This window comes from Manduca sexta, chromosome 25, assembly GCF_014839805.1.
Source record: "Manduca sexta isolate Smith_Timp_Sample1 chromosome 25, JHU_Msex_v1.0, whole genome shotgun sequence".
In the NCBI taxonomy this organism is placed as follows: domain Eukaryota; kingdom Metazoa; phylum Arthropoda; class Insecta; order Lepidoptera; family Sphingidae; genus Manduca; species Manduca sexta.
In genome coordinates this window covers 15,909,875-15,932,032 of record NC_051139.1, presented here as the reverse complement: position 1 = coordinate 15,932,032, position 22,158 = coordinate 15,909,875, and the positions used below count along the sequence as shown (strand labels likewise).

Genomic DNA, 22,158 nt, shown 5'->3' with positions numbered 1-22,158 from the left:
CGCAGTACTTCTGTCAGTATCAACTGTCAACTGTCGTCCAAACGTCATTTCCATATGATTTTATTATTGTTTGGACAATTTGTTTTGTATTTCGTATCGGCGATTTGTTTTATCGAAACATCAAAAATATGTGCGACAACATCCAAAATTGTTGCAGGATATGCCTGGCTGTTGATGCAGACCGCGTCCCCATATTGGGAGATCCCACAATTTGTCTACAGTTGAAATCTTGCCTTACAATGTCTGTATCATCTTTAGACCATCTTCCAAAGGAAATTTGCATGTCCTGCGTGTCGCAACTGAATCAGTTCTATAAATTCCAAATCAACGCTCGCTGCTCGCAGGACTGGCTTGAATCATCTTTGCAGGAAATGTTAAAAAAGAATTCGGAAACTAAAACTCCTATACAACCTCTTCCGGACTCAGAATATAATTCTGATTCGCTGCTAGAGTTCTTGAATAACACCGCTAATATCGAAGAATACCTGAATAACCTTGGCAGAGAAGATATACCTTCAATAGTTAATATGTTGGACAGAAATGAACAAGCTACAGAAGTTCCAAAGGTGACAAATTTGAAAACAATAAAAAATTCGAGTCCCACAAAGGACAAGATAAAAAGTTGTAAAAAATTGAAAATCGACATACTTGACTCAGATGTAGATATTGTAAAAGGTATAATACAGAAAGAAACAGACTCAAAAATCAAAACTAATAGCAATAAAACTGACAAAAACTTCACATGTTTTGCTTGTAAAACAAAGTTTGAAAACATTCAAAAGTTATCCCAGCATTTGAGTGTATGTGATACTGCCTTACGTACTTGTATGCAATGTCATGCACTCTTTGATTCAAAGTTAAAACTCAATCAACATATGTTGACACACACCACTTCCCTCTCATGCAACTGTGGGGAACAGTTCTTAAATAAACCCAGCCTTATACAACACCGTAAAACCTGTCAGGGAGATTTGTTAGCTGGTTTCATATTCCGCTGTAAAGAATGTGGTGACAGTTTTAAAGACCGTTTTCAGTTATACAGGCATGCCAAAGACCATTTATTGAAGGTGCAGCACAGAATTTGTGATATATGTGGACACACCTTTGTAAGTGAAGAAACCTTACTGGAGCACAAAAAGGAAGAACATGAGAAATCAGTTAATTCAATGTACAGGTAATTTTCTTTTGTTCAATTTGGCAGATATGTAAATGATAAATAAAAATCCCTCCTAGTTGAATTTTGGCCATGGCAGCCAATGCGATGCAGTGCACAAGTGTGTGCGCAATATATAGATGTACACTCTGTTCCTTCTGTCTCATGGTCTAGTGAGATGGCAATTTGATATGACCAGAGAGAGATCAGGCGCAGGTCCAATGGCTTTACATGCTATGTAAATTATATAAGTTCACCTGCCTATGTAATTTCAATGTCAATGCAATGTGTTATATTCATGGAGGAAGGAAATAGTATAGTTATATTTTATACTTAATTTTCTACTATGAACTTTTAAAATAATAGAAGGTCTAATTTTTATTACAAAAATTCCTTAAGACTAGTTAAATACTATCAAAATTTTCACACCTACAGGTGCAAAGTATGCAGTTACATATCTGCAGACCATAAGGAGATATTTATCCATGTGAAAAAACACACCGAGCGTCCTGAACCACACCGCCATCTTTGCGAATCCTGTGGCAGGAGCTTCGCCACACGCGCGTCCCTCATCCGCCACTCGCAGCAACACGATCAAAATAGAATTAAATGCCGAATATGTGGTGCAACCTTTAGTGGTGAAAGAGAGCTGGAGGTCCATGTGCTGGAACACGTCGAGATGGTCATGTGTGAAAGATGTGGTCAAACTGTGATTAATTATAAGTTGAATGAGCATAGGTGTTAATCCTAATATGATCAAATGCTTTTTTTTTAATAATAAACAACAGTTAATATCATACGATTTATTAAATCTAAAGATTATTACAAATTATTGTATAACTACTGTAAGGCCGTCTATTCCTTCTTCCTTTGGTAAAACGCATATAAAATGAAAATTTTTAAATTCAAATAAACAACCTTCGATTCGAAATTTCTATTTCTACCTATTTTACGTTATTAAATTCTTAGCAAAAACAAAACCAGCCCCTGTGGCCGAAGTTGAAAAAATCGGTGAAAACAATCCTTATTCTGTACGGCAGAAGGTTGCTCATGTCGATTAGAGATTTCATGAAAGAAGGTATGCTGATGCATTTTTGATTTTTGCGTATTCCTGTAAGTTACAAAGGTTTAAGATTGTTTTGGTATTTATCACATTTTTTTTAATTTTATAATATACGATACCAAGAGTTACGAAAAGCAATAAACATTAATAAAATGAAAAATGAAAACAATCACCAAATCAATAGGGATAACAACAAAGTTCCAAAACAAGATGGAGCTAGCGATCGCCATGAGGACTAGAGGTTAGTGCCCTGGTCATTTCTTTAACAATGTACTCCAATACTAACTATTTTTATTTGTAGCACCTAAGGTCAGTCGGGGGAAGTGCGCCATAAAATTTTCATAGCTGGATTCAATGCAAAATAATTTCTTTTTGTGCTGACTTAAGAATGTAATTTTATTAATTTAAGAATATTTGGTATTTTGTGATAACAACCTATAGCCATTCAAGGAAATCGGACCATAAATTAATAATATTTTGCTCAAAGTAAAAAAATGGTAGTAGGCGCACTTGCCTCCGGAAATGGGGTAAGTGCGCCTGTGTAAAAAACGCCAATATGAAACATTATAAAGAAAACACTCACTTTAGTCCATAGAGAAATAAGTTTTACTCGCATTGCTCTTGGATAATTTTTAATCACTCAATATTATAACAAACTATGGCTGTCAAATCAAATTCGGGGTAAGTGCGCCATATATATGTAAATCAGGGCTTGAAAACATTTTAGATTTTTTTTTGATATATAATTTTTTGTTATGTTAGAGTTTTGTGTGCGGATATGTTGGAATAAAAAAATGGTAGCCCTAATATAAAATCCATTATATTTCTAAAAACTAAGAAAAAACATACAAAAATGTAGGAATTAACAATTTTGAATGCGTTATAACTCAATTACTTAGAATTTGGCCTTATGACATTTGATATGTTTTAGCTGCATTATATCCAGATAACGTGCCTGATCGAACAGTTGCAACCTATTCACGTAAAGTTGCTCTAGACCAAGGTATTTCAGTTTTTCTTTTGTAAAAACCAATTAACTAATACGCCCTTTTATTTAAGTCGGCTCAAAACAAAATACCATGAGTACAAGAAATTCTGCTGTTAAGTATAACATTTTAATAATAATAATTCATATTAGTAAAACTTATTCTCAAAAAGGTTGGTTATATATGGATCAGGGGCAAGTGCGCCATACGACTATTAACTGTGGCGCACTTGCCCTACTCGACAATTTTTAGGTACATTTTTTCGCATTGCTAAAAAATCCTTTATTTTAGTATATATAAATAAAATTCAGGCAGGAAGTTAAAATAAAAGGTTTAAACTATGTATTCACCTTACTGGTTTACAGAAATATGTTAAATATCTTGAAATATTTGATGTTATTTTTCAGGGGGTCATCTCGGTTTACAGGTCTAAATGACACTTAAAAATAAAATGGCGAATAAATCGTATTAAAATGAACATAGCCATTTATGTTTTTTAGTGGAACTGTATTTCAGTGAGTAGCATAGATGTAAGATTGCGGTAATTGTATAACATCAATAGTTCTCGATTTTTTTAGGGTAGGTGCACTTACCCCGTCGGCGCACTTGCCCCACCTGACTATCCAATTTAGTCGTAAAATCCACTAGCCAACTTAACTGGATTTTACCAGATTTGACTTGATTTTTTAGAATGCGGTATAACAAACACGGCACGAAGGTTTATTGTTTAATTGTGATGATTATGATTAGTCTCTTGACCAATCACTATTACACGAAACGGACATCGTGTCGTTTTTTATGCGACATTCTACGGAATTTCTTCAGTTTTAGAATAATCACCTTCAATAATAATCGCAGCGGCTTCCTTCGGAGTAATTTCGGAGTATAAGGATGTGAAACGATGCGCGGGCGGCGGGTAGAGTCCAGTCGACACCGTGCCTAGGTACACTGATGTAGTGTTGATACCCTTAGTCCACGTGTCTAGTCTCAGCTCCTCTGTTATTGACTCCATTAGACCTTTTGGGGACAAAATATGATAAATAATAATTCATCCATTTCTAAATCTACAAATTGCTAAATCCCATTAGATGTGTTGTGAATGTATTGGCACAATTTTCAAATTACACGGATTTGCGTTCAAGACATTTTTTCTTGTAATTTCTGGGAATTTTACTCTTTTTGGAGGATAGGGTTCTAAACCACTTAAATATTTAGATTTTGATTCATATTATATTTATATAAGAATTTCCCGGGATAAGAATTGCTATCTAGTATGGCACATCAGACTACTCATTTATAAGTAAATCGAATGAAAAAATAATTAACAAATCCACCTCTCAGACCATATTTCGCAGCGCAATAGGGTATCATGTCCGCGCAGGGCATCAAACCTGCGCTAGAATTAATCGCAACTATATGTCCGTGACGACGTTCCATCATGGCGGGCAAAAATGCCTGTATTACCTTCAAATGAAAAAATTATTAGGTTATTACTTGTTGCGGTAATCGGGGCTTGATTTATATTACGAAATTGTAATGTTTATGGGTTTAGGACGTGACTAGATAAATCAAGTGGCAAGTGGTGGTATAAGACGTTGTTATTATAGGTGATAGAAAATTCTATATATATTTTAGCAGGTTGGACTTCGAGTTTCACTGCCAGTTTGTTCACAATAAATACCACTATGGAATCTAACTGAAATGATTTGTTTTGCGGTGTGACGATCGGATTACATAGTCTAGAATAATAGGTACCCAAGTACCAGGAATATATCTGAATAAAAAACAAAAATCTTTTTAACTAACCCAAAAATGCGCCAACAAATTGACCTCAATAAGTTTCTCGACAATATCAGGTCGCAGATGGCTAATAGGTGTGCATGTCGTGGTACCAGCGTTGCTGATCACCATTGATACTTCCGTCTGCTGCCTGCGCATGCGCATCGCCAACGCGGCCACCTGATCCCTCGCGGTTACGTCTATTGTGTAGCCGAAGCACTGTCAAGAACATTTTATAGAACCTTCAGGATTCTGGTAGGTTAGTTCTACTTAGAAATTAACTTAAACACTTCTGTTCTTCTGTTATACAAATCAGTATCTTAGAGGTGATGTTTTGTATGCATCAGTGTCGGATTTGTCAACAGGTAGAATGGGCCGCGGTCTTAAGACCGCAGCGGCTTAGAGGTACCCATAGTTCAAATCGGGGATCTTTTTTCCCACCGCACATAGAACACGCGGGGCAAGAACTGGTCTATATTTAAAGAAAGTATAAATTCGAGCCTGTATAGCATGTATATCTCAGCGTGGTGGTCTTAGACACAAACCTTCAGTAAAATAGAAGGAGTTTGTGCCCAGAAGTGAGGCAGAATCATTCAGGCCAGGTGTATGTGGTACTCACGTCACCGTCATTCTTCCTTATCTCCTGGACGACGGCGTGGTTCCGACGTTCGTCCTTGTCCCAGCAAATGACGGTAGCGCCGAGCTCAGCCAACTGAATCGCCAATTCACGTCCGATTCCGTGGCTTGCTCCAGTGATCTGAAAACATTTTTGAAGTGGTTAAGCATAGGTACCACCTCACTGCACCTGTTGGTAAGTGGAGTGGGTCGACTGACGAGAGATGATTATCCCTCGACAGTGGATACAACTATGCCGGCCTGTTGGAACCGGATATACATAGGCTGATCTGACGCGACACATTTACGTGGGCCACTATGGCGGGTTTTAACACTTTGTGTATACCATCGCTGTCCGGGCGGATATAAAATATATCCTACCACCAGCAAAATCTTTATGCTATGAGGTTATTTCACGAGATTTAGAAACGAGATTTCGTTAAAAGGACATGTAAACTCTTTTGACTTCTGATGGTGTAGTGCATGGATTTAGAACTATTTTTTTATCATAGTCGATGTATAAACCTATAAGTTACGTCTCTAGCTACTCTATAACTTATTTTATTGGAAAATGATCTTTAAAAAAGCCGTAGGAATATTTCAGTAAACTTACCAATACAGTTTCTCCATGCATACTCTTCAAAACTGGTGGTACAAATATCTTCCCAACGGCCACGGTACATGTGGAGCATAGCTTCACAACAAGGACCAGGGCATCCAAGGCCCACAGAGGGGCGGCTGCGAACCCCCCACTGCCCCACCATGGCAGAATCCATACCTCCTGCAGGGCCCTGAACTTCCTAGCCAAGCGTCCTATGAAACAGACAAACACGTTTTTCCTATACATTAATGTAAAAACTTAAAAATACAATGGCAGGTGACAGCGATCGTGATAGATAATATTTTTATATGGTAATGGCCAGCATTCATTTCAAATTTATTTTTAAACATATTTGGAATAAATTGCTATAGTTTCTGTATTTTATACTAAGTACCTACAGTTATGTATCGATACTGTTGTTCTCTTATTAGATCTAGTATAAATCACTGTGGTTTGATAGATGCTATTATTGTGTAACTTTTGTATTTTTGTGTAAATAATAATAAAAGAAAACAAGTGTTTTTTTTTTTTGTTAAATGATCTCTTTACATTTCCGTCAAAAATAAAAACTATCAAAAAAGTGACATTGTGAAAACACCCGCTAATTGTCGAAATCTGGATAATATCTAAAAATAATTATTACTTTATAGTTTATCCAGTGATTCTTGTTATAAAGCTAGAATATTCAGCTACAAGTATGGCTAAACCGTTGCAAAAGGATAGAGATAACCGATCCGCGGACAAGAAAGATCTGACGTTCCATGCGTATACAATAACTCCTGAGAGTGCTCATACATCCATATTGCTTTTAGAATCTGCTGAACCCGAGATACTATGCCAGGTAATCTCCACAGAATACTTATTGGTAGATAGTAGAAGTTAAAGATATCAATGCATCCTTTTTATAAACTGCCAAACAGGAATATAAAGATACTGTTATCTTCCCTTTTGACGAACATAAAAGTGAGCATTATGTGACTAATATCTAGGGATCATGGAGTCGATGAGAATCTGACAAGCGATATATAGTTACCTAATAAAGAAGAGTATCAGTTGTGCGGAAATGTAGTCCTAAATACAAATAGTAAAGCAACAATTTTCCGTGCAGACTCTCCGAGCCATAACAAAATTCGCGGCTCAAGAGATGCAAAACAGGCACGTGCTCTTCGATCTTGACGCTATAAGGTACATCCTCCCCCACGTGGAACACTCTGAGTTGAACATCAAGCGGTTCGCCCTGAAGGCGTTGGCCCAATTGTGTCAATTGCCGCGAGGCCCTGAACAGGTGCTCGCAAACCCTCAGAATTTGAGGAAGATTGCCTTCATGTTGGTTAAGGTTAGTGATTGTGATCATTTTCGCTGAATTATCCTAGAGATAAGTTTGTCGCTTGGATACGTCATTCCTATAAGTATAATATACGAGATAGATAATAGCTTTACATCACATTACAGATGGAAGACGTGTTCGTATTGGAATTCGCTTCTCTAGTTTTGTCCGAACTGACGAAAGAGCCACTCGGATGCGAGCAGCTGGTCTCCGCCAACATCCTCAGCAGTTTGTTCTCGAGAATGAAGAATAGTTTAGATCCAGACGTACAGAAGAATTGTCTTCAGGTAAAATATAGTTTTACTCCAACTTTAATGCCGTAACTTGTGTCTATAATATTCATAATAGCTTAGAAATAGGTTCTGATGATGTTATTATCTTATGCTTCTTAATGTATCTTAAAATCAAATTGACAAAACATTTAAAATATGATACAATGTTCTTATACTTTAAGCCTGTGACAAAATGTTTGTATCCTCTCGGATAGCGACCACCGTACACTAAGTGTAATACCCGCCATAGTCGACCACGCAAGTGTGATGCGTTTCGGGATCAAACTGATTCTTAATTCTTATCAATGGTTTGGAAAAGGCGCCAAGATAATTCAGGTGAGGGATAATCATCCCTTATCAATCGATACGTTATCACTTGATATTGTCTAGACACTAAGCAACCTGTTAGACGACCCGGTATGTGCGTCTGAAGTGACGAAGAACCAGCAGTTCAGCTGGCCGTCGCTGCTGGCCCTGATGCAGAGCAGCTTCCTGGCCATCCAGCATGCGGCGTTGCGGACAGTGGACCAGCTCGTCTGCAGATACAAGGATCAAGTCGTGCAGAAGACGTTCAGAGCATCTACAGGGGTCTTGGACCTGTGCGATATATTGGAGGTGAGTGCGATTAGGTTTTTATTCAAGAATAGTTTGGTTTTTTGATTTGTTATCTAATTAGGTGTTTCTCGTGGTTTACCGCTACAAGTCCCTAAACCAGTGTAGCGATCCATAATAATATGTACGACGTCAGCAACTTCATAAATATTTAAATATTTTCCACGGTAGCAATTTACCGGAATAAAAAGTGCATTTATACCAAAATTGCCATAAACTATCGCATAGGTACTTATGACTATAAAATAGTGTTTAATGCAAATATTGTGATTTCCAGTCATGCTGTGGATTTTATAGGTTAATCTATACTAATATATAAAGCTGGCGAGTTTGTTTGTTTTTTGGACACGCTAATCTCAGGAACTACTAAACCGATTTAAAGTATTTCACTAATACGTAGCTACATTACTCTTGAGTGCTATAGGCTACTTTTCATCCTGGAATAACTATTTACGTGGGGGAAGTCGCAGGCAAAAGCTAGTGATTAATATTACGCCTTAACATCATTCTTGGTCGTAATCTGAAAATACATTTTTTTTTATTCTACTAAGGCAAACTGACTTCTCTCTTACCACAATATCTGAATATATACTACTATTACTATTAATCATATGTATGGCGCAACCGCCATACATATGATTAATAGTACCGCTTGCTCCCGGTTCCCTATGGAACGAATACTTGCGATGAAAAAGGAATGCAACACAAAAGAATACTACCCTAAATGTTCTGTTTTATTGACTTGCACCAATTATGTTCCATCTCTGCACCACCTCAGGTTGGCTGGTACAGAATGCCTTTGGCATTAATTCCGCCTTTACATTTTTTGTATGAAGTGCAAGAAATAAATGCAGTAGTTTCGTCTCCTACCTCTTCGGAGATCAAGGCGTGATGCGCGTATGGTTCATAGTCGTACGAGTTCCGCGACGTTCATACTCAAGTGCTGGGAGTGTTGCGCAACTACGTGGAGACGGAGGAGAACGCGGCGCATCTGTACCAGTCGGGCTGCATCCTGCGTCTCCTGGCCTATCTCGAGATGGCTCTGCCCGCCATGAAGCCGCACTGCCTCGCCGTGCTTACCAAGATGTCTTTCAATTCCAATGGAAGGGATGTGAGTATGATGGGCCGTATATCATTCTTATCTCTAAGTAGAATCTCAAGTAGACGTTTAATGTATTGAACTATTTGATAAGCAAAGCTTAAGTTGTTATTTAAGAGCGTGTTCTTGGCTGAGTTGGGGTTGCTTATCAAAATCTGTCACATTCTGTGACTTATGATATTATTTGAGATATTTATATCTGTTTATAAAATAGTGATAACGTCTTAGCTGGTCATTTGCACATTGCGTTACAAAATGAAATCACATATTTATCTTAAAAAAAAACACTTTACAATAAGTTAATTGAACTGTACAAGTAAATAAAAATAATTTTAACAAAAAATTAAACCGCCTTCAAAAACCACTCAAAACCAACAAAATAATTTCACATAACAAGTATATATTGGATACCAATTTTGAAGTCGGTGCCTAATTAAAATTGCTAGTTAGCTATATTTGTTGCATAGTCCATCTATGAGCTAAATTTCTTTCAAATCAATTAAAAGGAGTAGGTTTGCGTGTACTACAACATACACAGTGAAAGGTGTAATACCAAGCACACGTATGGTGTTTCATCTTTTTATTTCCTCTTTTTTCGAGGCAGGGAGTGTAATACACCCACAATTGACCAGCTATATGTAACAGGGGAAGAATTTGGGTAGCGTACAGTTCACAAATTTAAATATTTCCTTAATAGCTTCCATTTGCTGTGCTGCGGCGATGTGTTTATCTCCGGTGGCGATCTGACTTGCTGACTTTGTACGCTGGCAGCACATTGTTTTCGTATATTTGTTAATGTATTTATCTAGCTTAACTAGCAATTTTAATTAGGCACCGACTCCAAAATTGGTATCCAATATATACTTGTTATGTGAAATTATTTTTGGTTTTGAGTGGTTTTGAAGGCGGTTTAATTTTTTGTTAAAATTATTTTTATTTTTTGCTTTTTTGTGTTAGTAAAATATAGATTGTCTCAATGGCATAGTTGTGTTTCGCTCACGATACGACTATCGCGCTGAGGAGTTACACCTCTGAGTACCCCTGAAAAGGGGAAAAGGTGTGATGCTATATATGTATTTATATATGTATGTAAGAAGTAGATTCAAGCAAACCTAACGCAAAAACACAACTGATATTATTTGGCTCACAGTACAACTATCGCGCTGTGGTGTTACATCTCTGCCTACCCCTGAAAAGGGGAAAAGGTGTGATGCTATATATATGTATGTATGTAAGAAGTAAAGTCAACTAAACCCAACGCAAAAACACAACTAATGTGTTTCGCTCGCAGTACGACTATCGCGCTGAAATGTTACACCTTTGCCTACCCCTGACATGGGGAAAAGATGTTATGCTATATGTATAAGTATGTGAGAAGTAGATTCAAGCAAACCTAACGCAAAAACACAACTGATATATTTTGCTCACAGTACAACTATCGCGCTGTGGTGTAACACCTCTGCCTACCCCTGAAAAGGGTAAAAGGTGTGATGCTATATACATATATGTATGTATGTAAGAAGTAGAGTCAATTAAACCCAACCCAAAAACACAACTGATATGTTTCACACACAGTACGACTATCGCGATGAAATGTTACGCCTCTGCCTACCCCTGACACGGGGAAAAGATGTTATGCTGTATGTATAAGTATGTGAGAAGTACAGTCAACCAAACTCAATGCAAAAACATAACTAAATACGTCACAGGAAAGCTAAATTCGCGATTTCGTTTTCTTGGACGACATAATTATTCTAGTTTTTTTAAAAACCAAACTACCGAAGCGATCTTGAAAAAAAATTTATGGGACCAATCTGGAGAGAAATTCTTTCGAATAAAAAAAGAATTTTCCAAATCGGTTCATAAATGAGCGAGTTCTGAGGTAAAAAAAATTCACGTCGAATTGATAACCTCCTCCTTTTTTTGAAGTCGGTTAAAAAAGACGATACATTTTCGAACAAAATAAATAATAATAAAGTAATTTTTATTTTACACGTCCTAATGCCACTACTACTACTCTAAGAGATTTCGTCGCAGCGGCAACATTACATTTTCAGTCAGAAATACACTCACGCGCACGCCATGATCTTACTAAATCACAGTGATTACTAAATCTTACTAAATCACAGAAAAACGGAAAACTAAAACCGGGATTTTTGGCGAAAATATCGCTTATTCATGGATGATTTTTGGCAGGATTTGTGTTAAAGATGAGCATGTGGTTTCATTGAGCAATGTAAAAATTATCCTCTATGTCGCTGACTTGCCGATTATAATATTTCTCAATATAAATTTACTGTTGTGTGCTGTATTTATGATAATGATATTAGCCCTGTATCACATATACTGTATACTGTCCCACTGCTAGGCACAGGCTCTTGAATGTGAGGGTTTCAGCTTTAGTTCGCTCTGGCCTACTGCAGATTGGCAGACTTCACATACTCTCAGAGCTCCTATAGAGGACTTCTCAGGCATGCAGGTTTCCTCACGATGTTTTCCTTCACCGTTAAAGTAAGCTTTAATTTACAAAGAAAACTCGCATAACTTTAGAGGAGTCAGAGGTGCGTGCCCTGGAGTTTTAAACCAGTGGATATTCGTCTCAGCAGTCCGTTCCACTTCCAACTAGGCTACGCCCCTACTATATCTAATTCTCTAATTGACATTATCATACCTGCAGGCATTATATGAGACTGGTACGGACCTGGTGTTCTGCCACCAACTCCTCAGCTCCAACGTGGAGCTGCTGGCCGACGCGGCCATGGGCGTCGCGAACATGACCAAACTGTTACCCTCCGCTGTGCGCATGTCCGATACCAACATAATAGAAGCTCTCTGTGGTAACACGTTGAAATTGTCGAGTATTTCTACAGTGGTTAAAGAGTACTGCTAGTATATTTTAGCTAGAAGATTACTGTATGACCTTGGATGGGATCACGGTCCTCAGTAATGAGGGGCCAATTGAAGAGAGAGCATATTTTGATTACGTCTGGAATCTAGCTGATGATATTCCTAGTAGTGAAAAACAAACAAAATCAGTTTAGTAGTTCCCGAGGATGAGCGCGTTCGTACAAACAAACTAACTCTTCACCTTTGTACATGAGCACAGATAAACAAATATATTTTTTTATCTCTTTAAAAGATGAGACCAGCTTGCCGTTCACCTGATCGTAAGCGATACGACCGCCCATAAACAGCAGAAACACCAACACCTTGAATTACAAATGTTTGGAATACCCACAGCGCTCACATCTTGAGACATGAGATGTTAAGTCTTATTACGCAGTAGTTACACTGACTACTAATACTGCTACTAATTGTCCGGCAGCGATCCTAGGCGACGAAGCAGCGGTGTGGTTCTACATCCGCATGAACTCTTTGCGGGCGCTGGCGGAGCTGTGCCGCATCATACCCAAGGCCGCCTTCAGCCTCGTCGAGCCCAAGACCTTCGCCTCACTCAGGAACATTAATAAGAAATGTATGCTTTATATCAATATCCTTATTTTGTACGAGAAAGCAAAGTTACTCCACTGCACCTGATGGTAAGTGAAGTGGGGTGCTATAGAATGACTGACGAGAGATGATTACCCCTCGGCAGTCGACACAATTATGCCGGTTTGTTACCTGATATACACAGGCTTATCCCGGAACGCGACACACTTACGTGCCACTATGGAGGGTTTTAACATCTTATGTACAGTGGTCAGCATCCGGGTGCATATGAAATATATCCTACCACCAAATTATAATCAATATCATTAATACTAGTTTTTGGAAGTCCACTGCTGATGATGGGCCTCAATTCAAGGTTTTACACTAAGTTGCTAGCGACCTGCATGTATGCAGTACCAATTTCACCAACTATAAGATGACGCCGCCTTGCTGGACAACAAATGGTGGTTATAATTATATCATACTAGCTTTTGTTCGCGGCTTCGCCTGCGTGAAGGTGTTTTCCGGGATAAAAGTCCCGTTAAAAAAAAGTATTCGATTTAATTATATGTATAGCTCACTATTTCAGTCATAATGGCTTCCACATAAAAGGTATGCTATCGCAGCCTTTTATTTAGTACCATTTAAGATAAACAATCCTACGGTTCACCATCTTTGTCCAACTCCAACGGTTTAGGCAGCGTACGCCAAGATAGCAATTTTTTTCCTACTTGATATGTATGAAAGATTAAGTGCATTAAATGAGTTATGATTTCAGTCAAAGACAACCCGATAGAGGCGCAGCGGCTGGCGGTGCAGTGCTACATCAACCTGCAGAGCTACCACGTCAGCACCCGCGCCATGCTCAACGCGGAGTTCATACAGGAACTCGTCACCATACTGCAGGTGATGATACGGTTTTTTAACAACCCACTAACAGTATTGCCCTATTTCAGAATCGTATCCAGATGCTCTGGATCCACAGTCCATTCGCTGCCAGACGCCAGTAGACTTAGCAAATATAATTATAATATCAGCCCTGTATTTTATACTGCTCCACTGCTAAGCTCGAGCTTCTTTTACTACTGAGAGGGGATGGGCCTTAGTCCACCACGCTGGCCTAGTGCGGGTTGGCAGACTTCACATGTGAAACTGAATACCCTCAAAATTCTTACACAGCTCTTTTCAGGTATACAGGTTTCCTCACGATGTTTTCCTTCACCGTTTTAATCCATGAAGCATCGGAATGTTTGCCGGCAAACATGACAGCTACATGACATTTACGTGTGTCACGGGAATATAACCTTATATACTACATAATAAGGTGACACGCGTAATGTCATGTAGCTATAAGCATCGGAAACATTCCGATGCTTTATGTGTTAAAGCGAGCTATAAATCACAAAGAATACACACATAACTAAAAAGTCAGAGGTGCGTGCCCTTTGATCATGAACCTGCGAACATTCGTCCCGAGTAATAGATATTCAAATTTTATTTCAGTTAGAAATGGGAATACTCCGCCTTATTCTGTATGTATTGGATTTTAATGATCATTGTTAAAAATTCATCATTCTGTCTGTTTCCAGCGTATAGACACAAGTTTGAAGATCATGACGTGCACTGTTCTCACCGGGCTGATGGAGGAGGATATCGCCAAAGACCTGTTCACTGCGAAGAAAGGCGAAGAGGTATGTATGTAATGCTCGCGGTTTAGGACATGGACACAATAAAGAATCCACTGTGTACTTCTACACGATGGACAGCCTATATGGTAATTCCGGAGACGGTCTATTTTTGTGCCAATTTATAGAGAAAGGCTATAGGCTATATAACTTCACGCTATTACGGAGCAGAGCATTCATAGAAAATGTTGCAAAAGTTAGTTTATCCATAATAATAGTACAATATTTCTAATGTTATTATAAGTTAATTGTTTTCTAAAATATCATGTGTAACTATGGCTGGTGTCTTAATAAAAAAAATCTGATCATGTAAAATGTTTTCTACTATGCCACCGAGGCATTCTATCCTATCGATCCCATTTATAAAGGTACATGTCCAATTCATCATCATCAGCCCGTTGCAGTCCACTGCTGGACACAGATCTCTCCCAAGGAACGCCACAGAGCCCGGTCTGTTGCTTTATGCATCCAGTCACTGCTGGCTCTCTTGTGTAAGTCGTCCTGCCATCTCGCCAGATGTTTGTCAAGACGCGGTCTCCACTCCAGAACACGCACGATTGTGTTCCTCCTTTTTTGAAGTCGGTTAATGATCATTCGGTGTGGATGTCAGGCGGTGTCGTACAACCTGCGGCTGGAGCACGTGGGGCTGCGCACGGCGCTGTGCACGCTGCTCGCCGCCAGCGTCAGCGACGACGGCGCCGACGTCTACCTCGAACTGGGCACTGTACATTAGTAAGGATCGTTATAATTCTCACCTCCTACTACATGGGACTTAAAATAAATCATATTTCTCACCCTCGATTACATTGGACTTGAAATCTGTGACAAAAGGTTTCTTGTGATTTTTTTTTAAAGACGCGACAAAGTGACTTACAGTACTTGATGGTAAGTGGACTAAGTCCTCCCTTCGCTGGTCAATATAATGGGATAGTTTCCTATGTATCATTTTGTACATTATTTTATATTTCCTGTGTAATCAGCATCAAAATTGGTTATAAATTAAAGCAGTTATTCATATTTGAAATATTGTTGTGAGTAAAAGTGAGGGTGTGGTGGGGTTATCGCGCTTTCTTTCTCATGCACGCAGCCTTATAACCGGTCGTAGTTCGTGACGTCACAGTTTGCTATTGTTAATTAACTGCCCATTCCATTAAATTATAAAGCTTTACAACTGATTTATTAATGCATAGATTTGGAATTATTTTTCCGATCGATATTGCATGATATATTTTTGATAAATATATTTTTAAATCTACCATTACACACTATCTATTATATCGTCCTATGAAAATGGATATACACAGGCTAATCCTCGCACGCAACACTTCGTGGTCTACTATGACGGGTTTCACACCTTATGTACTATTGTTATTAGGGCGGATACAAAATCCTACCACCAGCACATACTCATGACTCATCATAGAAAATATAAAGAAAAATAGTAGTTTAACTGCTCCTCTAGTATGGTGGAGAATAAAGAGGCTCGTTACGTGGTGGGCGCGTGGGAGCCCGCGCTGGAGGCCATCTTCCGCCACCATCCCTCCGCCAAGCTCGCCTACACCGGCCGCCTCGACATCAACGACTTCACACAGGTACAACACTACTGACTTCATTACAAACGTATTTTTATATTATAAATTCTCTGAAGATGTTGTTATCTGTATAAATATTATAAAGCGGAAAGTTTGTTTGTTCGTAAGTTCACATTCTCTGAAGAAGTTGTTATTTATATACTTAAATGTTTTAAAGATGAAAAGTTTGTTTGTAAGTGTCATATGTGATCGAGGCACGTTGTAGACACTACATTGGTTACTTTTAGAATAATGTTAATTCTCATAATATCCAATAATTACTCTCTACCAATGGCGTCCTAAACGACGCGAGGCCCCATTAGAAAGAATAACAACAATAGGTCCGCACGGAGCAAAAAATAAGTTCCACGGTTTTAACAGCTTCGTCAGATCGTAAAAAAAGACGTCCAAGGCACCGCGCGAGGCTCTTATAACCGTGAGGCTCCGGTGTTTGCTCGGTTCACCTCTCCTAAGGCCGCCTCTGCTCTCTACAATGTCTTTCAACGACACTGCCAAATCCTACTTGGCAGAAGACATTTACAAGCTCGGCGAACCTTCGCATACGATAACCTATATAGAAATCCTCATATAGAAAGTCCTGCCACCACGTTAGTTCCTATTCCAGGACGGTTTCTACGTTCAAAAGCGCATGGGCAAGTCGTTCCCCACCTTACAACAGCTGGTGGAGCAGAAGCCGCCGTACAAGGACCCCGTGTTCATCTGCATGTTCCAACAGCCGCACTACGACGACGCTTCCGGCTTGGACATTAGGACACCCTGTACGTGAGACCCTATAGTTATACAGGATGTCTCCTTGTAAGATTTTGTAGTTATACAGAATGTTTCCTTGTAATATTTTATAGTTATACAGCATGTTTCCTTGTAAGATTTTGTAGTAATACAGAATGTTTTCTTATAAGAAATTGTAGTTATACAGGTGTCTCCTTGTAAGATTTTGTAGTTATACAGAATGTTTCCTTGTAATATTTTATAGTTATACAGCATGTTTCCTTGTAAGATTTTGTAGTAATACAGAATGTTTTCTTATAAGAAATTGTAGTTATACAGGTGTCTCCTTGTAAGATTTTGTAGTTATACAGAATGTTTCCTTGTAATATTTTATAGTTATACAGCATGTTTCCTTGTAAGATTTTGTAGTAATACAGAATGTTTTCTTATAAGAAATTGTAGTTATACAGCATGTTCAATAACGAATATATTCAAATCCATTTGTTACGATTTATTCAAAGTCTCAATCGATCCAAAGATAGTTATTGGGATCGGTTATTATCCATTTCATGTTTAATTGAAGTACAAGTAGAATATTTGCTTTGTAGTAGACTATATTATTTAGCGACAAAACTTGAAACATTTTCAAGATTTTCGAAAATATGACCTTGTACAATGTACAGTCATCCACAAAACTAACTGAACAAATTCAAAATGTCAAATCGTTTTTCATCTTTTACTCTTATCTATTTTTGTTCACAATGATAAACTTTATAGGATTAACTTTATTTAAATAAAGGATAAAATCGAGTGTAGTTAATGTGAAGCGTTTTAAAATTGTTCACCTTTTTGTAGCTGAAGTACAATCACGCGTAAAACACAAGTGTATTTTAACGTCAGATTTATATGGCAGATCGTCGGTCGCAGTCTAAAGTGGCCATCTCTCCGTCGGGCCGGCTCCGCTTCCCGTCGATACCGGACGACACCAACCTGAGGTCCTATTTACTCAAATTACGCATTTGGTTTGGTGATCCGTGAGTATTTATACATACTTGTGATTGGTTTTGCTCGTGGCTCCGACTGTGTGATTTTTTCCGGTACTAAAACATGTTATGTTGTTCAGGTACTTCTGAGTAACACAACGCTACATTACTATGTAGCTTCCTATTGGTGAAAGAATTTTCAAAATCGGTTCAGTAGTTCCTGAGATTCGCCCACGAACCTACAAATAAACAAACTTTTCCTCTTTTTATATAAGTATCGATTACTGTTTAGTTTCTGTATGCAGTTGCCTGCATCAATTTTATTTACCGGAACAATAAATCTATGATTTAGTGTAAGTACTGAGGTACCCAAATTTCGTCTTTATCCATAAATTAGTTTTCGACTTAACGTGTACATGTTTAAGACGTGGGAGTCTGAAGTTTATAGTTTGCTGTTACTATTTTAGAATCTGACCAGTAAAAAATGCCATCTTGTGGTAAAATATGGCACTAGTTTCTTATAATGACAACGTTAGTTTAAAACGAAAAAGCAAAAGTAGCGCCCCTAAAACAGGTTTTTTATTTTCCTGGTCAGGTTGTAGATGTTTGAATTTTTTTAGATCTAAATCCCTCCATTATTTCGAAATCGAAGACGCACATTATGAAGTGCGATACCGCGATAAATGCGAGGAAGTGTCGTCGTCCCTGAAGCAGCGAGCGCAGCTGCTGGGCGAGTTCGTGGGCGAGCAGATGAGCGGCCTCACGCAGGAGCGGGACTGCTCCATGCCCAGCGTCGACTTGCATCTCGCCGACTTGATGGTACTAATTACAATTTGTTTCAAAGCGATATGTAGTTGATAGTCTCATCTCATCTCATTTATTTATTTTAAGGACAAACAGTGGTAATTACATTAAAACAGCTGAACCTTACAAATGACTAACAATATTTTAAATGCATTACCTTTAGTTGCCACGGCATGCATTGATATGTTGGAAAAAACAATTATAAAATATAAAATAAGTAACGTTAACAATCATAAAATTAAGGAACAAAAATTTTACTGAACTTAATGTTAATTGATTATATTAAATAGGAACACTTACCTTCTATTTTGTAAATTATAAATTAGTTAGATAATACCATCATTCAAAGCCTTCAAAACCTCAGTTTCAAAACATCTTAGTGAACTATTGAACACATCTATAGACAGCCTGCAACTGTCCACTGCTGAACATAGGCCTCCCCTAGAGCGCGCCACGTTGTTCGGTCCTCCGCTCTCCTCATCCAGCGTCCACCGGCGATCGTTCGTTTACCGTCGGACCAGCGGGTCGGAGCTCGTCTTACGCTAGGCTTACCGAGACGCAGTCTCCACTCTAGGACTCGCCTGCTCCAACGGCCATCGGTCCTACGACAGATATGGCCACACTGCCACTTCAGCTTGCTTATTCTCCGAGCTATGTCCGTTACTTTGGTTCTCTCACGGATAAACTCATTTCTGATTTTATCCGCGAGAGACACCTAACGTAACTTCATCCATCGCCCGCTAGTAGTTGATAGTATAACTTCACAAATACCCTTATTACTATCGAAGTTATTGCATATTAGGTGTTGCTGATGGTTTGTCTGTATGAAGCATTTTTTGTGGAATAAATATTCCTATGTGTATTATTTTATATCTTTATTGTTACAAAATGGTGTATTCAAAATTGATAACTGCTGCGAGTTTTCTTGCAAATCTAAAACCCGCTATAGGTTATTGTGAAAGTGGCCGCCATATTTAATGCCTTTGTTTTAGGACCGATTGATTTCAAAAGCTAATTAATTCTGTACAAGTCTTTAGTTGCAAAAATAAATATAATGTTACATTTGAAAAAAGTGACCGCCATTTTGAATCACCTTTTAAGGCCATTTATTCATTTTAAAATTGATATTTGCATGTGATTTTGGTTACAAAAAATCAAAGTTATGCCATTTGGACGGCCTCTTTTTCAATTCTTACATTAGATATCCTTGGTGGGTATAGGTCCTAATATCGATTTGGAGGCAAATTAGCTAAAAGGTAGGGAATTTTAAGATGGCGGTAACTTTATTAATTTGAACATTCTATTTAGAGTATGCCTAATGGCGAGGAAAAAATTAAACTAAAATAATTAACATTTTAAGAAGTTACAAAAAAGAAACAATTACAGAGGTTCGTTTTCATATATTTTATAAAAATTGCCCCAACCGCATATTGTAACTGACTTCAGCCCCCCCGTGACCATGAAGGGTGCACAATCTTTGAAATGATTTTTCATGTTTATGCTAATGTTGGACATTAAAATTAGACTATTTTTGGCATTTTATCGCGGCTTTCATAATTTTTAATTTTCTCCCGACGTTTCGAAGGCTAAGGTGTTGGTCATCCGAAAAGTCAAAGTTTTGTTGTCTACCTACATTTTACAATAATAGTTTTGTTTTCAAAATTTTAAAACTTAACATTTGACGGCCGATATACGCAGAATGAGCTTACAGTGTCTAAACTTCGGCAGAGAATTACAATATATATATAAAAAAATGTGTGTTGTTCGGCAGTCGGAGCTGCAGTCGGCAGTGGTCGGTATCGGGTGGGTGCGGTGCGGCGGAGCGCTGGAGCGCGCGGTGCTGTACAAGGCGCTGAGCGACCGCCTCGGCCTGCCGTGTGCGCTGCGCCGCGCCGCCGCGCGCGCCTGGTGCGAGGTGGCCGTGCCCGACGCCGACCCGGTACTGCACTGCACACTGTACACTGCACACTACACACTGCACACTGCATACTGCACACTAAACACACACTCAACATCACCGTGTATGTACAAAAGTCAGACACAAAAGTAACTTCGTTACGGATTCAGGATGGCGGATCCAAGATAGTTCCTGGGTCCGCCATCTTGAATTTTTTATGACAAACTGTTGACCCTTGTGAGTCCCTACAACAATTGTTTGCGCACCATCAAACTATTTCTAACCTATGCCAAGTTATAAATATAAAATTGTGGTGGTGGGCAACTTGTTTTCCACCAATAGCAATTTTTTTCAGCATGACTAGAATTAGGTTAATATTAGTTGAGCCATGCCTTCGCTATGTTGATATGTTTACACCATCTCCTCGAAAGCTTAAACGCAGATGTCGGTATGAGATTTATTATTTCTTTCTGCAAATTTAATGCGTAAAAAATGACTAGTCCGCCATTTTAGACCAACCGCCATATTGGATTTAGATTAATTACACTTCGTTAACCATGTATTGTCATCCAAACTAAACGTTTATGCAAAATTTCAACTTAATTCAACAAATTGCAAGATTCCTCCTGAACATACATACGTCCAAACATTGCAAGTTGAATAAAAGCTTGTAAAATGCGCTTCGGCGATGCACTTACTAAAGATACGGGTGTTATCTTTCCCTGATCTTAGTTAAACATACATCTAATATTGAAACAACAGTAACAGCGTAGCTTTTACTGTCGAATTATAAAAGCAAACTTCAGTTACATAATAATAAGTTATTGAGACCAGCCGTTAGATCCTCAGAAACCTATCTATATAGGTTACCATAGACCATCCGGTAAGATTGGATATATTTTAGTATTACCAAAAATTAATAGACTGTTTCTTCATTTCAACACGATATCATCGTAATTTCAGAGTGAAGAACTGGACAAAGAAGAGAACTACCCGGCGGGCTTACTTCGTGCCAACTACGTGGTGGACCTGACCATCCGGCCCGGGAGGCTGTTACCTCTCAACTCGCATGAAGCTCGCCGCATCTGCGGGCCGAATTGTGACGCGAAGTACACTGCAGGCACGCTGCCTGAGGTGTGTCGGTGTGAGAGTTAGTTTGGAGTGTGATTTTTTATGCTTTTTTTATAAGTGCACGGCGAAGTGGTCACCACTGTACCTGATGGTAAGTGGAGTGGGGTCGAATAGAATGACTGACGAGAGATGATTACCCCTCGGCAGTCGACATAATTATGCCGGCCTGTTGGAACTCGACACAATTAAGTGGGCCACTATGGCGTGTTTTAACACGTTTTGTACTGTGGTCGCTATGCGGGAAGCTATAAAATATATTTTCTTATAAATTGTTTTTCAAATAAAGTTGATGTTTGTTATTAAGTTGTTTTATTACACCTAATTAACATATACAGGCTAAGGATTAATATGTTATTCATGAATAAAAGCCTTGTAAATTATTTTCTAATGGAAGAGAATTATCAGTTATGCGAAGTAAACTT

The 22,158-nt window shown here is 38.5% G+C and overlaps 3 protein-coding genes across 3 annotated transcripts; 2 read left to right on the top strand and 1 right to left on the bottom strand.

Moving 5' to 3' along the window:
- The first annotated feature begins 128 nt into the window (after positions 1-128).
- Positions 129-2,084, top strand: LOC115448262 (zinc finger protein 343-like). Its single transcript, XM_037442726.1, has 2 exons — positions 129-1,174; positions 1,589-2,084. Exons 1-2 carry the CDS (start codon positions 129-131, stop codon positions 1,896-1,898), a joined length of 1,356 nt encoding a protein of 451 aa, XP_037298623.1. The 3' UTR covers positions 1,899-2,084.
- Positions 2,085-2,105: 21 nt separating this feature from the next.
- LOC115448091 (estradiol 17-beta-dehydrogenase 11) lies at positions 2,106-6,443 on the bottom strand. The gene is made up of 6 exons (XM_030175395.1): positions 6,210-6,443; positions 5,601-5,738; positions 5,009-5,200; positions 4,537-4,666; positions 4,043-4,219; positions 2,106-2,264 (listed from the first exon to the last, which is right to left on the bottom strand). Exons 1-6 carry the CDS (start codon positions 6,441-6,443, stop codon positions 2,119-2,121), a joined length of 1,017 nt encoding a protein of 338 aa, XP_030031255.1. The 3' UTR covers positions 2,106-2,118.
- Positions 5,705-21,836, top strand: LOC115448221. Its single transcript, XM_030175580.2, has 16 exons — positions 5,705-7,038; positions 7,306-7,533; positions 7,650-7,811; positions 8,187-8,411; positions 9,319-9,519; positions 12,185-12,344; positions 12,833-12,982; positions 13,715-13,842; positions 14,526-14,627; positions 15,232-15,353; positions 16,084-16,213; positions 16,818-16,971; positions 17,835-17,955; positions 18,525-18,723; positions 20,480-20,647; positions 21,569-21,836. Exons 1-16 carry the CDS (start codon positions 6,895-6,897, stop codon positions 21,758-21,760), a joined length of 2,586 nt encoding a protein of 861 aa, XP_030031440.1. The 5' UTR covers positions 5,705-6,894; the 3' UTR covers positions 21,761-21,836.
- The last annotated feature ends 322 nt before the right edge of the window (positions 21,837-22,158 follow it).